The 16,798-nt window shown below is 38.3% G+C and overlaps 1 protein-coding gene across 2 annotated transcripts; it reads left to right on the plus strand.

The window, feature by feature from the left end:
- On the plus strand, positions 7,559-14,298 carry LOC18771499 (probable inactive leucine-rich repeat receptor-like protein kinase At3g03770). 2 transcript variants are annotated; one of them, XM_020568576.1, is made up of 9 exons: positions 7,559-8,219; positions 8,485-8,671; positions 8,863-10,318; positions 10,675-10,808; positions 11,290-11,530; positions 11,859-12,064; positions 12,156-12,208; positions 12,556-12,667; positions 13,570-14,298. In XM_020568576.1, the coding sequence occupies exons 3-9, from the start codon at positions 8,944-8,946 to the stop codon at positions 13,840-13,842; spliced, it is 2,394 nt and encodes a 797-aa protein (XP_020424165.1). In that variant the 5' UTR covers positions 7,559-8,219; positions 8,485-8,671; positions 8,863-8,943; the 3' UTR covers positions 13,843-14,298. The 2 variants fall into 2 exon arrangements, with proteins under 2 accessions (XP_020424165.1, XP_020424166.1); XM_020568577.1 differs by lacking the exon at positions 8,485-8,671 and having other exon boundaries at positions 13,570-14,196.

Consider the following 16,798-nt stretch of genomic DNA (forward strand, 5'->3'; position numbering starts at 1 on the left):
TCTGCCCATTTGCACAAAATCATGGATTTTTGGGAGCTCAAGGCCTCTTTCCAGCAGCTGCCTCAGTGGAGAATCCCCATTTTCAACCATCTTTCTTCCTTCTTTTCTCCCATCTTCCAAGGCTAGGTCTGATGAGGGAAATAAATGGGCATGTACACTGGTTTGAAGGGTGTTTTGCTCAAGTATCCCTTGGTTTTTTGGATTTTTTGCTTGAAAGTTGTTCCCTCCCATGTGCTGGAGCTTCCCAGCAGCTTACGCACATGGATATTTTGGCTTTCATCGTGGCTTTTGTTTTCAGCTAGGTGCTGGAGATTTTGTAAATATTTTCTTGAGTCGCTTGGGCCTTCTAGGACAATAAGTTGGTTTATCAAGTGAATGGGTTAACTTCATCAATTGTTGGGCTATTTTGGTTGAGTTAATGGACTATTTTGGTTGAAATAATGGGCTATTTTGGTTCAAGTAATGGGCTATTTTTCTCTCTTTGTGCTCACCTACATATTTGGGCTTAAGAAATGGGCTTGAGTTCCGGGGCCCCTAAGCAACCCCGGGATTTCTCGGCCCATCAATGGGCCTCATGTCAACTTATTACCATCCATACCACAACCCACTCAAGCAAGCATCGGGCATCTTGAGTGGCTTCGGCCCACTTAAGCTTGTAGCGTGACGTGTTGCTTATTTGCTTGGCGTGGCATATGTGCAAGCGCATATGACGAACTTTCGCTTCCCCAAATCGGGTTTCTTCTCGGTAAGGTATCGCATTGGGCCAAGAATTTAATTGGGCCGAATCGTGGATTTTTTGGGCCTCAACAGAAATTCACATAATAAGCCTCCGGCCTTATATCCAACCCAAGTATGGGCGATAACAGAGCATATCTAAAGGAAGACTTCAGTTTACAACCGAAATGAAGTTCAACGGAAATTAAACAAATAAAAATGCCCAACGACAGTAATAGTTTAAGTCACGGGTGCACCTAGGTAAAACCCCAGGTTGCCTACATACCCCTTGGTGAGGGATCAAGCCATTAGTAGTTCTTTAATCAACAATCACAATTCAGATAATATTCAATTGTTTAAAGTAATGCCAACGATTTAATTTAGATTCATTACAACATCAAAATCGACAAGGAAACCACTAAACACTTTATTGGTTCCTTTCCTTTTATCAGTTCTTTTCCGCAACCATACCCTATCCAAGGTGTACGTTGCCGAACAACACCTTCCAAACTAATAAATCAGACATTCATAGCTGCTCGACCGAAAACAAATCCACAACACACACACACACACACACACACACACACATATATATTAATATACACACCTCACACCATCATCATGTATAAGGGGAAGAAAATCTAATCCGAGGATCGTTTGACTAGATCATATGGAGGAATCCTCAACAACCATGTGGCTAGGGACGAGCCGTCATCCGGGGGACTTGACTAACCCGCACGCACAGCAGAATCCTCAATACTCGTATGCCTGTGACAAGTCCTACGAACGCAGACTATCCCACTAAAGGTCTAGGGTAGCACCCCGTCAAGGGTGTCCGGGTTCTGACATATCCGAACAATATGCACAGTTTTCCAAGTTCCATCAATTCCAGAATCAGTAGCCAGGTACATGAGATGACGTGTCATCACCAAGATCCAAAATCCACTTTCATAAACTAGCATATATAATAAAAGATAATCTCCTCAAAATCTACTATCCAAATATTCAAAGGTTACCGAAACCCATATACATAATAATAGTAATGATAGAACGATAATAATAATAATAATAATATTAATGATGAAGAGCATCCTCGAAATTCCCATAATCACGTATAATATACTATTCAGCAAACCAGATTTTATAACCCTTATTATTCACTTTCCAAGACAACCCTTTGAAAACCCGTATCAATATCCAATGTACCTATGACCCATACACACATACATATATTTGAGTGTAAACATATAATCAACATTTAATTATATCCTTATTGACACCATACCCTTTTGTCAAGTCATAAGTGAATTATAATAACAATCATCCAAATAAAATGATAATAATAATAACAATAATAATGATATATAGACGGAGAGTCTCGTGTCACATGGTAAAGGCCGAAATCGAACTGATAGACCGCTTTCACAACCTCCTTAACCAAAATACTCGTTACCAGACAATCAGTTTCCAACCTATATCACTATATCAAAACAAGTCCAAATTTCCAACAATATGCCATAACCTAACCACCATTCAAAATCCTACGTATTTATCATTGGCAAATAACTTCAGTATTACTATCCGGTACAGTAAGACCACAATCAAAACATACACCCTAACCTATGACTCTGAGAAACTTAACGTGTGTACACAGCCTTGGCAAGGTCCCAAAGCCATTCTAGTACCTTCCCAAAAGATGAGAAGGTCTCAAAAGGCCCATGGTAAACAGTTGGTCAAACTTCTCGTTTTTGGTCAACCGAGCCCACGAGGCCCAAGACCTCCGATTTCTAATTCGAAAGTTTCTACGGGTTCAACAAGGTTTATTATTATACATGTCGTCCAAGTTTGGTCCGAATCGGACAGTCAGATTGCTAGCGATCGCACGATCGGACGGTCACCGTTTTACGCAAACTTTAAGTCATTGAATCAGAGCATCTGGGTCTCCGATTCATGATCTGCAAATTCCTACACGATCCTAGAGGTACCTAGATCAACATATTTGGAAATGGATTCGATCCAATGGTCCGAACATATCAAACCAGGATAACGTCTAATATATGTAAATCTGATCGATAGTCAAATGATAACCAAATTCAAATCTGAACATACCGTCGTGTTTGGGACGACATGGGGAATATTCTAGCTTACAAACCCAACTCTGACACCCCGCCAATGCACCGCCATGCGCTGCCACCGCTGGCCAATAATTATACCAACAGATCAAACACATCAAGGTGATTAAGTTTCATACATGCGTCGAAGATTAATTTGGTCATTAAAGCCCTCGAACGAATGGTTTTCTTGTCAGAAAACCTATAAATTTCTAGGTTTGGATTCAATAGTTTCGAAATGAAATCAAGTTGGATCTTCGAGAGAAATCATAGAGGGGAGGTAGGGGAGTGTTTTCGGTGTGATAACACGGCTGGGGGTGGCCGGAGTTGGCCCGAAAAACTATCGAGAGTCACAGCTTCGAAACAGCGGGTTTTGAGCCTCTATTTCTATTGATTTTCTAGTTTAATCCTTAGGAATCAAAGCTGGAAATTTATATGGATGTGAAGAGGAGAGAAAGACGACAAAAAAAATGGATCCAATTTCGTGGCCTGAGACGGCCGGAATCGTCCTCGGAAGGCCGCTGGGTTGTGGCGGTTGATAGAGGAGAGAGAGAGTTATCGTGAGGGAGAGAGAGAGAGAGAGAGAGAGAGAGAGAGAGAGAGAGAGAGAGAGAGAGAGAGAGAGAGAGAGAGAGAGAGAGAGAAGAAAATCTGATTTTTTAAAACCAATTTTGAAATATTTATGGTTGTGCCACTGCACTTCTGTTGATCATAACTTCTTCGTTACAACTCCAATTTGAGCCCACTATGTGTCTACGGACTCATATCGACGCGATCTACATCATGGTGCCATTTAATTCCCCAAAATACTACCTGGTTAAAAAGTAATCAAAATGACCCTATCTCCGAGGGAAAAATTATAATTTCCTATTTAAATAATTCAATTAATTTATATAAACTAAATAAATGATTAAACATTGGATCGGGTTGTTACATATGTAATTTCCAATTATATTGCGATGAAATCCACTAATCATTTGTGTGCAAGATTTTGCAGGAAATATTTTAAATAACATGACCCACATTATATATGCCTTGCAAGGGCTAATGATGATATGCATGCCTTGTGGAGGAGGCTACTAATGCAAAATATTGAGGGCGATGTGCTTAAGCCCATAAGGGAGTCACCTAGGGGGGTAACTCAACTTTTGTGATTGGCGATCCTATGAAGGAAGTTCAATGTGGTAGAAACAATCCATACTACGTGACTCATATAACACTCATAAAATTATAGAGATATCTTCGAGATATTCTGCTCATCCCTAAGGCAAAAATGATATTTTATGTGACGCCAGGAAGGGATTTATCCCTGAATAAGTTTCGAGGCGGGCAATCTCCCGCAGGGTGCAGGTCACATGTACTCTTGGAGAACTCACCTAAGTGAGAGACGTCGTGAGACTGCGACTGTGAGAATTGGGCTATTCTCTAGTAACTCTCATGAGAATCAAGATTAGTACATGGCCATAAATAGTGCTACCCTGCATACAAGTCTCAACCAATGCTATGTGTGTGATATGTTGAAGTTTGGTCAAATGTGTCGAATCAATACTTTGTATAATAAGGTTCCTCAAATGGAGACTATCATTACTAAGTAAAGGTTCAAGCCTATAAGGCACCTACACCTATTGCATAGTATTATGTCGCCCATATATAAATATATATTTTCACTATTTTTTGTTGTGGTAAAATTTTGAAAACCTTGTGGGGGATTGTTGGAATTTAAAGGTTTTAAAAATTTTATCGTTTTGATTTATTTAATTATTTTGGTTGTTTTATTTTGTTTATTGTGGGGGGTTATAAATATTTAATTTTCAGGTTTTATTTCTATATTGAATGCCTTAATTTTATAGTTTAATGTGGTGGAGGTTAAATGTTTTTGGATGCCTATAAAAGGCCAATCCTCCTTAACATTTGATATACTAATACAATACCATACTACCACAACCACCACTCCACCACTACAATTTGATTCTCTCCTCTTCTACATTTTATACTTTCTTTTTCTCTACTTATATTATTATTTTTGGGCAACAATTCTATGACTTGGAGACCTATATCCGACTGTGAACGTGCTCATAGTGGACCTTGAGTCTGTGTATTGGGGGTCGTATATTGGAGTCCTATAGACTGCCAGTATCTGCACGTAGGGAGGCTATAAAGGCTTTAGGACATCATCTTTGATGTGTTTCACCATACCAAGCTTACTTTCATAATTTTAATTTATTTTACTTTATTTACCTATTATTTGTTTATATAGTTTTACTTTACTTTAAAAGAATTTCCAATTTCTTTAATATATTATTTATATTATAAAGGATTTTGCTTTTGGCTTTTACGAAAAGAGAAAAACTATAATTTTTATACCATAAGGTATAAGGACTAAATTGGCCAAATTATTAAGACACATGAGCTATTTTATATTTAACCCTAGAACTAATGTTTTATTTTTTCATAAGCATCAATTTATAAATGGTTGATGATGGAGGTGGTGGCGATAACGTCAGGTGTGATATGAACTTGTAGGCGGCCATCGTAGTGGGGGAACTTGTAAGAGAATGTAGTGCATGCTCATTATTTCTTTCACAACCGCACTTTCTAATATATGTCTCCTTGGCTTGCTTCCTCAAATTTCCAAGCTTTCTAAGCCATGTAGCGTGTGGCTTGTCACCTTGAATTGATTTTTTTTCTTTATGTATGTTTCTTAAAAGGCGATTATTACTTATTTGTGCTTAATCCTTATGATCTAATCAAAGACTAGATGCTTTACCCCCTTGACATCTTAAAAACTTACCGTCAACTCTAGACAAAAGACCAATCGTGTATATCCCCGACTCAGAGAGACTGTAATGAGGGGTTTATAACGTATAAAATAGGCCGAGTTGCATTGGCCGAAGCCCAAATGGGTTGGGCTTAGGCCATTGGACATTTTCTATCTTCGAGTGGTTTATAGTCCAACCCAATCGATATTAGACTGGGTTTTGGGCTTAGAGAGTTTGAATTTGGGCTTTGAGCTCAAAGTTTCTTTTACCTTTCACTATACTAAAAATGATGGTATAAATGATTGTAATACTAAAATAATAAGAAATAAGCATAATATAAGTGAATATCAGTGGGGGATAAACTAAACCTTAATTTACTTTAATTGTGATTCTGTGAATAAGAACTACAAAAGCATAATATATGTGAATATCAGTGGGGGATAAAGTTGGTTGATGTAGTCTTTTTATACATCTTCCTTTATTAGCTTTAGAAATTTCTGATTAATAAAAATATTGTAAAAAAAAAAGTGTAAAAAATTATGGTTGTTTGTTTTTTTTTAAAATTTTATATATAGAAGCGGTATTGAGAGAGGGAGAATCGAACTTAGGTAGAACCTCGGACAAATATCACTAGACTAAGGGCCGGTTTGACATTGTTGTGCTGTGAAAATAATCACTGTCAGATTTGCTGTGAGAGAAATCAGCTGTGAGAGAAAGCATTTTGGCGTTTGGTAAACTTTTTGTTAAAAGTATTGTTGGTATTAATTCCCACATAATCAGAAAATGATTGCCGCATAATCATTAAATCCAGCGCTTCTTTGAAACTGATTCCTGCATAATCAGAAAATGAAAGCACCTCATTAGCTGCTTTCCCTTATAGCTTTCTCTCACAACAATTTTTAACAATAAGTGATTTTCTCATAGTTTACCAAACGGGCTGTGATTCTAAATTTTTTTTAAAAATCACTTATCACCCCAAATAAGCAATGCCAAGCTGGTACTAAAGGCTAGTTAGAGTTCTAATTTGTTATATTGGGAAGCCTTAATTTTTTCGAACCATGTAAAATTAATATCTCGAAAGTCTTCTTTTATTTTTATTTTTTAATTATTATTCGGGAAATCCAGCTATGACCAATTTATTTTTAATATTTGCACTACTAATAAAAATTCAATAATTAATTTTCATTTATATATTAAAAACAGAACATAACTAGATTGGGATGGCCATTCTTGGTCCTTATTTTTGAGCGAATTAGTCCTTGAATTTACACTCGATTTCCATTTTGGTCCTCAAACTCTCTCTTTCATATCAACTTGGTCCTACCTTTACACTTTTCGTAAGTTTTAAGAGGTAATTAGTGACCAAATTGACAATTTTACCTCTAAAGTTAACGGAATTTGACAATGAGACCAATTTGACACATGTGAAAGAGGTGAAAGGCCACTTAAGTGAACAAATTACCTGAATGACCAAAATGAAAGTCAAGTATACGTTAGAGGTCCATTACTTGAAAAAAAAAAAAAACTTCATTTAATAATGGATGTCTAATCAATAACCCAATCTATGTGACAACCACCCATTAAAATCTTGGAGTACATAATTAAATGAATGGTCAATGATGATGGGTTTGAAGCTCTAAAATTCCTGGGAAAGTAACTGAAATTATGTAAGTAAAAGCCAAAGAGGATGAGGATATGTGTGAGAGTGATAGGCCAACAAGGAAACTCTCACCTTTATGTTGCATGAAATGAGATGAGATGATAAAGCTCTCAATTCCATGTGAGGCTGTTGCTTCATTCTGCCACTTTAATAAGTGGGTCTTGAATCTATAAAGTAGTCACCACCAGACTATTTGTGTCTCAACAACACAAAATTGGAAAATGCTTTTCCTTATTGACCTCCGTTGTCTTCCTGTTCCCGGTGTCAGAGTTTGTTGAACCACGGCCCACAATTGTTCCTAAATTATTATAACTAATATTTGGCGTTATTCATGTGTGTATTTTATTATTATTTCTAAATGAAAGTAGATCATATAATTATAGCTATTATATAAGAGTTATGGTATGGCCACATCACAAAGTGACAAGACAATCGAAGCCAAAGCTTACCAGACTTGGAAAGCGAAAGCTAACATTCCAGTCTGTGCCTGTGGTGTGGCTATGTCATGTGTGTCTCTGCATTGTCCACCTTTAATTTTAGTGTTTCATATTTCAAATTGAATTTTAGTATTTCATATTTCTCTCACTCACACTCACAGTGAAATAAAGCTTCTCTTCCCTGCAAGAATCTTTCTTTTTCTTTTGCTTTCATCAGTTCCGGTATAACCATGGCTTCCCTTTGAGTTTAGCTTTCCAAAATATTCCAGAAGATCAAAAAATAAACAGAGAGAGAGAGAGAGACAGAGAGAGAGAGGAAAAAACATAGTGAAGAAAATTAAAACGTCTGTCTGTTGCGGTTTGCATCCCAAGCTTCTTTGAACCCGTGTCACTAGATTGTCTTGTTGTGGTGCGCAGTGAAAAAGCTGGCTTCTGGAGAAGAAACCCATCTCATGTGTCAGCCAGTAAGATTTGCGGGCACCTTGGAAACTGATTGTTGAATGAGTGGTCAAGAAAAATTTGGGATTTTGTGAAGCAGGTATGCATGTTTTCTTTTTAAAAAATTTGTTTAAATTTATAATATTTTTTGTCGGGTTGGGTTTAAATTTTGTTGCAGTTTGATATATGAGAGTAGGAATGTGCTTATTAATCTGAGTTGGGTTTGTGTTTGTGGGCTTTCAAAGTTTTCCCTTCTTTCGTTTGAGGGGATTTCATTTCTGTGCTTTTGGGGCAGTTGTGAATATTTACTTGGTTTGAAAGTCACCATCAATTGATTAGTTAGTCTTAACCAACTATTGTCACAGGGGTTTAGCAGAAGCTTGTGGATTTGTAATTGTCTGCAACTGTCATTTCATTTTTTGTGAAAGGAAAAGAAAAAGGAAATATCCAGAAGATTTTATCAATTTATCTGAGTTTTATTTTATCTCAAGCTCCTGGACTGGTATATCGGAACTCTGAAGTCAAATTCATTTGTTTATTCAATCCATTGAGGTGAGATGGCCTCTGATTTTGTTGAGAGAAAATCTTTGATACTGTCAACTTACTTTTGTCTCTGGGTTTTTTTGTTATTTATGTGTCCTTGTTCTGACTGAAATTCTTATATTTTGAGTATATATGTGCATACATATCTATACATAGTAACATGTTCAATATGTTTGTATGCCAACATAATATGAGTTCAGGAGTTCTGTATGTGGTTTGGGAAGCTGGATGCCGCTACTTTCAACAATGGGGTCTCGTAGTCCTTGGAAAGCCTATATCTTATGAGCTTGGCCCCTGCAGCCGATTCTGCTGAGACTGCTATGGCAAAAGTATCTCTGTGTTCTATGCCTTTGGTTCTTGCTATCATTCTCTTGTCAGCTACTCATTCCGAACAACATCAATCCTCCCAAGCTCAGACCCTTTTGAGAATTGTACGATTTTTAAACTTTCCAACTGTTTTGAACAGCTGGAATAACTACAAAGATTTGTGCAACTTTGAAGCAAATTCTTCTTTGGCTGTCGTATGCTATGAAGAAAACATAACCCAGCTGCATATAATCGGTGAAAAGGATGCTCCTTTGTTGCCTCGGAACTTTTCAATTGATTCCTTCATAACAACTCTTGTTAAACTTCCGAGCTTGAAAGTCCTCACATTGGTTTCTCTTGGCTTATGGGGCCCCTTGCCCGGTAAAATCGCACGCTTGTCATCACTGGAAATACTTAATCTGACTTCAAATTTCCTGTATGGCGCCATCCCTCTGGAGCTTTCATCTCTAACAACCCTCCAGACGCTTATTCTTGATGATAACATGTTTTCTGGACCGCTTCCGGATTTGCTGAGTTCACTTCCAGTTTTGGCTGTTTTGAGTTTGAAGAAGAATTTGTTCAATTCATCTTTGCCCATTTCCTTGAGTGATTTGGAAAATCTTAGAGTGCTCGGGCTTTCACATAACCACTTCTATGGGGAAGTGCCTGATTTTAGCCGTTTAACAAACCTTCAAGTTCTTGAATTGGAAAATAATGATTTTGGACCTCAGTTTCCCAAACTTGGAAAAAAGTTGGTCACCCTTGTACTGAGCAAGAACAAATTTAGGTCTGCCATCCCTGCTGAAATCAGCTCCTATTATCAGCTAGAACGGCTAGACGTTTCTTCCAATATGTTTGTGGGGCCATTTCCAGCATCACTGTTATCTCTACCTTCAATGACTTATCTTAATTTTTCAGGAAACAAATTCACGGGAATGCTTTTTGAAAATATGTCTTGCAATGCTGAACTTAAAGCTGTGGACTTGTCCTCAAATCTTTTGACCGGAAGCTTACCTAAATGTCTTCTGTCAGATTCTAAGGACAGGGTTGTTCTGTATGCTAGGAATTGTTTAGATACTAGAAATCAAAATCAACATCCATTTCCATTTTGCCGTAATGAAGCATTGGCTGTTGGAATAATACCTGAGAGAAGCAAGCAAAAACAAGCTTCGAAAGCAGCGCTTGCCTTAGGTTTAATTGGAGCGATTTGTGGAGGGGTTGTGCTTGTTGGCCTAATTTACTTCATACATAGAAGAATGAATACCAACAAGACAATGAAGAAATCTCCACCAAGATCAATAACAGAGAACGCATCAAGTGGATATACCTCAAAGTTACTATCAGATGCGAGTGAGTTCTCATACATCTTTCTCTCCATCTCTCTCTCTCTCTCTCTCTCTCTCTCTCTCTCTCTCTCTCTCACACACACACACACACACACACACACACACACAAAAATTTGATGAATCTTTTATTTTAAAGCATTAGCAACTTGTTCTCAGGCATATGATTCTTTCTAGCTTAGCTATATCAAACAAAGATATGATTATAGATGAAGTTGGAAGGGCTGTAATGGCAAAAAAAAAAAAAAAAAACTCTTTAATTAATGTGAGCCGCAAAGAAGCACAAATCCTGGATGCTGATTGGCAATATCTTCCAATGTATTCAAAATGTCTAATAATATGATATTTTGCTTTCACCTAAAGGATATGTATCTCAAACAATGAAGATGGGAGCGCTTGGCCTTCCAGGTTATCGAACCTTTTCATTCGAGGAACTTGAGGAGGCTACACAAAATTTTGATACATGTACTTTCATGGGTGAAGGCTCACACGGACAGGTATATAACATAAACATGTTACTTTCTTGTTGAAGCAGTATGTGGTATTGTTGAGTTTTTGTTGATGCTTTTGAATGCAGTTTGGTGTGATTAACTATTAATCACATCCTAGAAATTCTTCCCAGCTTAAATAATTGGTCGTTACCGTGCTATTGTTCAATTTTTTGTATCAACTGAGGATAGCTTATTTTGATTTTAGGAAGCATTGATTAGTTACATCATGCTTTCCTTCATAGTATACCAGTGCTTGAAAGGGTGAACTTCTTTTACGCACATCTTTTCTTTATTGTTTTCATTGTCATGTGATCTAAGACCCGGTATTTCAATGGAGCTGAATGTATGATGACATGCACTTGTGCTACCATTGTGCACTACTTGGACAAACTATAGATTTCTTGAATAGAAAAAAAAAAAAATGCTGTTGATATTCTATTAGCATCGATAGATCATAAATTCATGTTTTCGTCCCTCATGATCTCAGATGTACAGAGGCCAGTTAAAGGATGGTTCTTTTGTTGCCATCAGATGCTTAAAAATAAAAGGAAGTCACAGCACGCAAAATTTCATGCACCATATAGAGCTAATTATGAAACTGAGACATCGCCACTTGGTCAGTGCTCTTGGACACTGCTTTGAGTGTTACTTGGATGATTCTAGTGTCAGCAGAATATTTCTTGTTTTCGAATATGTACCGAATGGCACACTAAGAAGCTGGATCTCTGGTAATTCAATGCAATCTTTCATTCAGTTTCTCAGGATAGAGGATACAGGAGTTGCACTACTTTTAATACTTCATTGATATAAATAAGTCTACATATCTTACAGACCAATTTTTTGAAGGCAATACTTCAGGCACTGATTTATCTGATTTGCTACATAAGCCAATGGTTCACTTCTGTCAAATTCTTTTCCAAAAGCACTACACTGTAGGGACAACTAACCCACACTTGTTTCCTCCATCCTGAACCTTTTCCTTTCAATTCATACATTTATGTGATATTCTTCTTCTTCTTTTTTTGTTTTTATTTTTTATTTTTTATAATTTGGAAGAGGGACGTCGCAGACGATCACTTACGTGGACACAACGTATAGCAGCTGCAATAGGCATAGGAAAGGGCATTCAGTTTTTGCACACAGGGATCATTCCTGGTATATATTCAAATAATCTTAAAATAACAGACATTTTACTGGATCAGAATCTTGTTGCAAAAATTAGCAGTTACAACCTTCCTATATTAGAAGAAAGTATGGAACAGGTAAGAAGAAAGTTTTAGTTAATTGGGTTGTCAATTTGATTTATTGAAGCAACCATTATGAATTGGTTTTCAGCTCTGCTCATCCTTGTAGGGTGGTCAAGGAGTTTCTTCAGGTGGATCCTTAACTTCCAGTGGCGGTTCAAGGTTTGCAATGAAAATTTGAAATGTCTTAAGTAACATACTAGAATAGCGAAACCCTTGAAAGAAGATCTTCAAGCCAAATAAAACTTCTTCGAGTAGGCAATCTGCAAACATAATAGGTCAAGAGGTTAATGACTTGTACATGACAGACAAATTTTATTACTTTTGATGATTATCTTAGTCCTTGTGCTTGTTGACACCTTGTCACCTCTTGCCACCTTCACGGAGAGGTCCTGAGCTACATCTAGTTATTATCACCTAAAGTACACCTACTTATCATATGTAGATTATTCCGTTTAATGCATGCAGTTACCTGTAAACTATAACCATTGTGCTATGTTGCTTGACAGGATGAAGCACGACGACAGGACCGATGTTCACAACTTTGGAGTAATATTGCTGGAAATGATCAAAGGCAGACCAGTGAAGTCTGAGACTCAAGTGGAAGTTTTAGAAGATCAGGTAAAAGCACTCTGCTTTTTGTTATATTTTCTTCAAGCACTCTGTTGTCACTGAAATCAACAAAAGACATGGTTGTATCAGTTCTAGACGTTTATCACTTTAAAATTTACCCTATCCTATGACATGGACCTGAACATCATTTAGTGAACCAATTTAGTTAACATATTAGCGGTGTTAGCAGCAATATTGATACGAACCTTGGACAGAAATATATATAATGTTCTCACAAAGCTTATGACACCACCCCTACTATGTAATTTGACCTTTCATGGAAGACTTAATACATGGCTAATTTCAACTGCAGCTGAACACTAGCTTAACCAATCCCTTCAACCAGAGCATTTGGATTGTAAGACAGACTTTCAACAAATCAATCCACCATTGAGGTAATAAGAATAACCAGGAACTTCCTATCAAGATTCAAAATCCCCAACATAGTCTCCTCACATCAATCACCTTCCCTACTAGATCTCTTTCCCCTGAGTTACTTACACTATGGTCTTACCAGGCCTTTGATTAAACTTAGAATCAGACTTCATTACAAGGCCTTCAGGATAGAAAGAACTGCTTGGTTACTTATCAACTGTCAATATGATCTTCCTAACATCAATTATATTTAAAATAAAATAAAAACTCATGATGACAGCAAAGATACCATCAGAGTTTTGGTTTGGTCTTCTTGGTAGATCTAAACCTCTATGCTTAGGAGATTGGTTTCGGACTAATTACAACTGAGAATTCAAATTTTTATGGAAAATAATTGTTATTTTTCCCTTTCCTAGAAATCGGTATTTGGTGTATTTAAAGAACAGAAAATGTTCCTGCCCTGCATTATGAATTAGGGGGGCTTGGGAAAGTTATAACACCTAATCAATTTACATACATTCATTAACTCCATGCAGCTAGAAGTGGCCCTTACAGCTGATGAAGCAGCTCGAAGAAGCATGGTTGATCCACTAGTTAGGCAGACATGCTTGGATCAGTCCTTGAAGACGCTGATGGAAATTTGTGTGAGATGTCTGTGTAAGGATCCAGCAGATAGACCTTCTATTGAGGATGTTCTGTGGAACTTGCAGTATGCTGAACAAGTTCAGGATGCATGGCAGGGAGGAGAATCCCAGAGCAGTGAGGGCTCTCCAGTTTCACCTTCAATTCCTTCACGCCTCACCTATTAGCGGTGAGTTGCAGGTTCCTTAGCCATATATATATTTCCGTCTGCAGATAGACATTAGTTACGGATTTGTGCAGAGGGAATGGCACTAGTAAAATAAAAGAAGATTCTGTCAACAGGAGTCTTTTTGTTATGCTAGCTGCTTCATCTCCATCCTGCCTAATGCCCCAATCATGTTGCCTAAAAGCTTTCCATTTCCTTTGTGATCCTTGAGAATCCACGCCATAGCTAGCTACACAAAGACAATTGATGGTTGTAGAGCACATCCTTCACATTGCTCATATTAAGGGAGTGTAAACGATGACTTTATAGGTTACTGAACCCATCAATTGAGATTTATTGGTTTCCAAATCCAACAGAAAAGGAATGTAAAGAATCACTTTAATTTTGACCGTCTATATATACATATTGTCACATTATTCTTAATTAATTAATTAATGTTTACATATGAGTTGAAATCTATGTAGATCAGCAGATAGCTAGAACTTTCCATTATTGAAAAGGACTCCCAGATGTTTTCTGTAATACAGTGTGGGAGCAATTTTCATCCCACGGGAATATTTGTCTAGATTCTGTCTTCCTCTTCGTTGTCTCTTTCTCCCTGTAAAATAAATCGGAATAAGAGGACCACACCCGGGGTGTTGTTCAAAGGCCCTCCAATGCCTAAGCTAGTTCAAGTGTTTGTAGGAAAACAATAGTTAACTAAAAGGGTGTGAAAATATATGTACGGTATGAACCGGGTGGCCGGAGTCGTGTGTGGTAGCTGGAGCCTTGTGTGAGAGGGAGAAAGAGTTATGGTGGCTAGGGTTTTGGGGATAAAATTTCTGCAGTATTTTGAGACAAAAGTTTAGACGGAGGTTTAGAATTACCTCAAGCTTTGGTGTAGTCATGTATTTATAGGAGCCTCGGAGGCTAGGGTTTCGAAAGAATAATTCCACAAATGGAAATGAATTATTCTTCCCCAATTTGGAGAGATTGACGTAATTGAGGATTTGATTTAAGTGCAATCCCTGATTAGGGTAAGAATAAAATAATTGCCAATTAAATCAAATAACCCCCAATTATGCCAAATAATCCCTAAATGGAAGGAAATATTTGACTTAGGGTTTGGCTAAAATTCGGTTCCCACAAATGCCCCACATCTTCTGCATGGCGTGTGGCGGCATGTAGGAGATGTGGATTGACTGTTGGATTGGGCTTCCTTCTTGGATTTGGGCTCTTGCTCGGAAGAGGTTTTTGACTTGCCAGTTTTTTGAATACCCAGTTGGAATGGGCTTGAGATTTCTTCTTGACCTAGGATGGTCAACCTGTATAAATGCAAGGCTTCTCTTCACTCATCTTCACATCGCAAACTTAACTTCTCTACTTTCTAGCTTGAGAGAGATCTCAGAGAATTTGCACTGCTTGTCGAAGAGAGGAGCTGTCGTGTATCCCAAGGTAAGTCAAGCATGTATATTTTTTCTTTGTCTTCTCTTTTTTGTGGTGAGAATCAATTGGGTGGGACCATGCTGGTTGTTGTCGTAATGGCGGCCGAAGACGGTTGGAGCGGTAGTGGCTGCTGAGCGAGTATAGGGAGGAAGTTGTTGGTCTACCCCCTGCCTAGGATGTTGAGAGATGGAAGCAAAATGGTCCAGATTCTGATGATCTGCCGGCTGGGTAGGAGGAGTATTCTGTCGGACCCCCCCAAAAAAGGAAGGTTGATGTCAAGTCTTCAAGATATGAAGCTGCGACTTCGCAGGTGAAAGATGTATCACCATTGAGGAAGAAGCCAATGATCCCTTCTGTTGAGAAGACTCAAGTATGAGCTGTTCCCCCGTCATCAGCTAGGGTTAAACATCTCGTTGGTGCAGATAGCAAGAAGACTGGTAGCATGCACAATATTCGGGATATTCCACTCAAGCCTCATGCAGACAAGCTTGGAGACCATGATTTGCTCCCTGAAGTAGTCCGTGCGCGATCTAGTTCAGTTGCTGGGAGGCAAAGAGATGCAGATATTCTTCTTCGAAGTTCGGGTCGTCTGCACCAGTCAAAGGATGAAGGTTGAACTAGGAGGTTTGCTCATCTATCCAACCATCATGATCTAGCTGTTGAGTCACGAGCAGTCAATAGTGAAGTTGATTCAGCGTTGTTGACTCATTTGGAGGTAAGGATGGCGACGGCCAAGAAGACGAGATAGTCATCTGTCCGGGCGAAAGGCTTTTTTGCAACGTCAACGGCTAATCCTAAGATGGACAAGTCTAGCTCTGCAGGGGATGCAGGTGTGTCTGATATGCTCAAGACTAACTTTCTGTCAAGTTCATCCACTTGTGCTAAGCTGGTTGATCAAATTCATCAAGATGGAGATCTTGGTACTTTCTCAAGTCTTTTCTTGGAAAAATAAGGGGAAACAATATTTCATCTGCTTCAAAAAGGAGTAGTTTTTGCTATTGAAACTATCCGGAACTAATCTGTCACCCCTTCTTCTTAGTCGAAAAGATGCATACTTTCGTCTTGAGCGCAAGAATACTGACATCTCTCTTAGCTATGACAAACTCTTTGCTAGATTTCATGCTTATCACAAGTCTATTGAAGAATCCAAGTTCGAAGCTACTATGGATGCGTACAAGCCAGGTTGTTTGGACTGCAAAAATGGGCATGCTCTCTTCTATGCCACTGGAGATGGAGACATCGAGGAGCTTTGCCCTGACTTGCTTCCTGTTCAAAGTGAGCAGGTCAATGCTGCCAACATGGAATGAGCTGAAGAACAAGCGGCCGAAGAGGCGGTAACTGAAGAGGGTGAAGCAGAAAAGGATGCGGCTGATGAGTCGGCAGATGTCGTTGATCAGGCGGATGCCAAAGAAGCTGTAGATCAGGATCTCCTCCCGGCGTCCTAGAGTAGATAAAGACTCCTCTATTTCTTTTCAGTTTTTTGTAGTCTGCTTTTTTGTTTAGAATAATTGGTCTTAATTAACCATCTTCTT

Source organism: Prunus persica, chromosome G7 (genome assembly GCF_000346465.2).
Source record: "Prunus persica cultivar Lovell chromosome G7, Prunus_persica_NCBIv2, whole genome shotgun sequence".
Classification (NCBI taxonomy): domain Eukaryota; kingdom Viridiplantae; phylum Streptophyta; class Magnoliopsida; order Rosales; family Rosaceae; genus Prunus; species Prunus persica.

What these genes read in the sequence shown, in the direction of transcription:
- LOC18771499 (XM_020568576.1), top strand. Translation starts at nt 8,944, where the DNA reads ATGAGCTTGGCCCCTGCAGCCGATTCTGCTGAGACTGCTATGGCAAAA. An exon ending in AAAGTTACTATCAGATGCGA is followed by an intron (nt 10,319 to 10,674) that starts GTGAGTTCTCAT and finishes TTTCACCTAAAG; the next exon opens with GATATGTATCTCAAACAATG. An exon ending in ACTAAGAAGCTGGATCTCTG is followed by an intron (nt 11,531 to 11,858) that starts GTAATTCAATGC and finishes ATAATTTGGAAG; the next exon opens with AGGGACGTCGCAGACGATCA.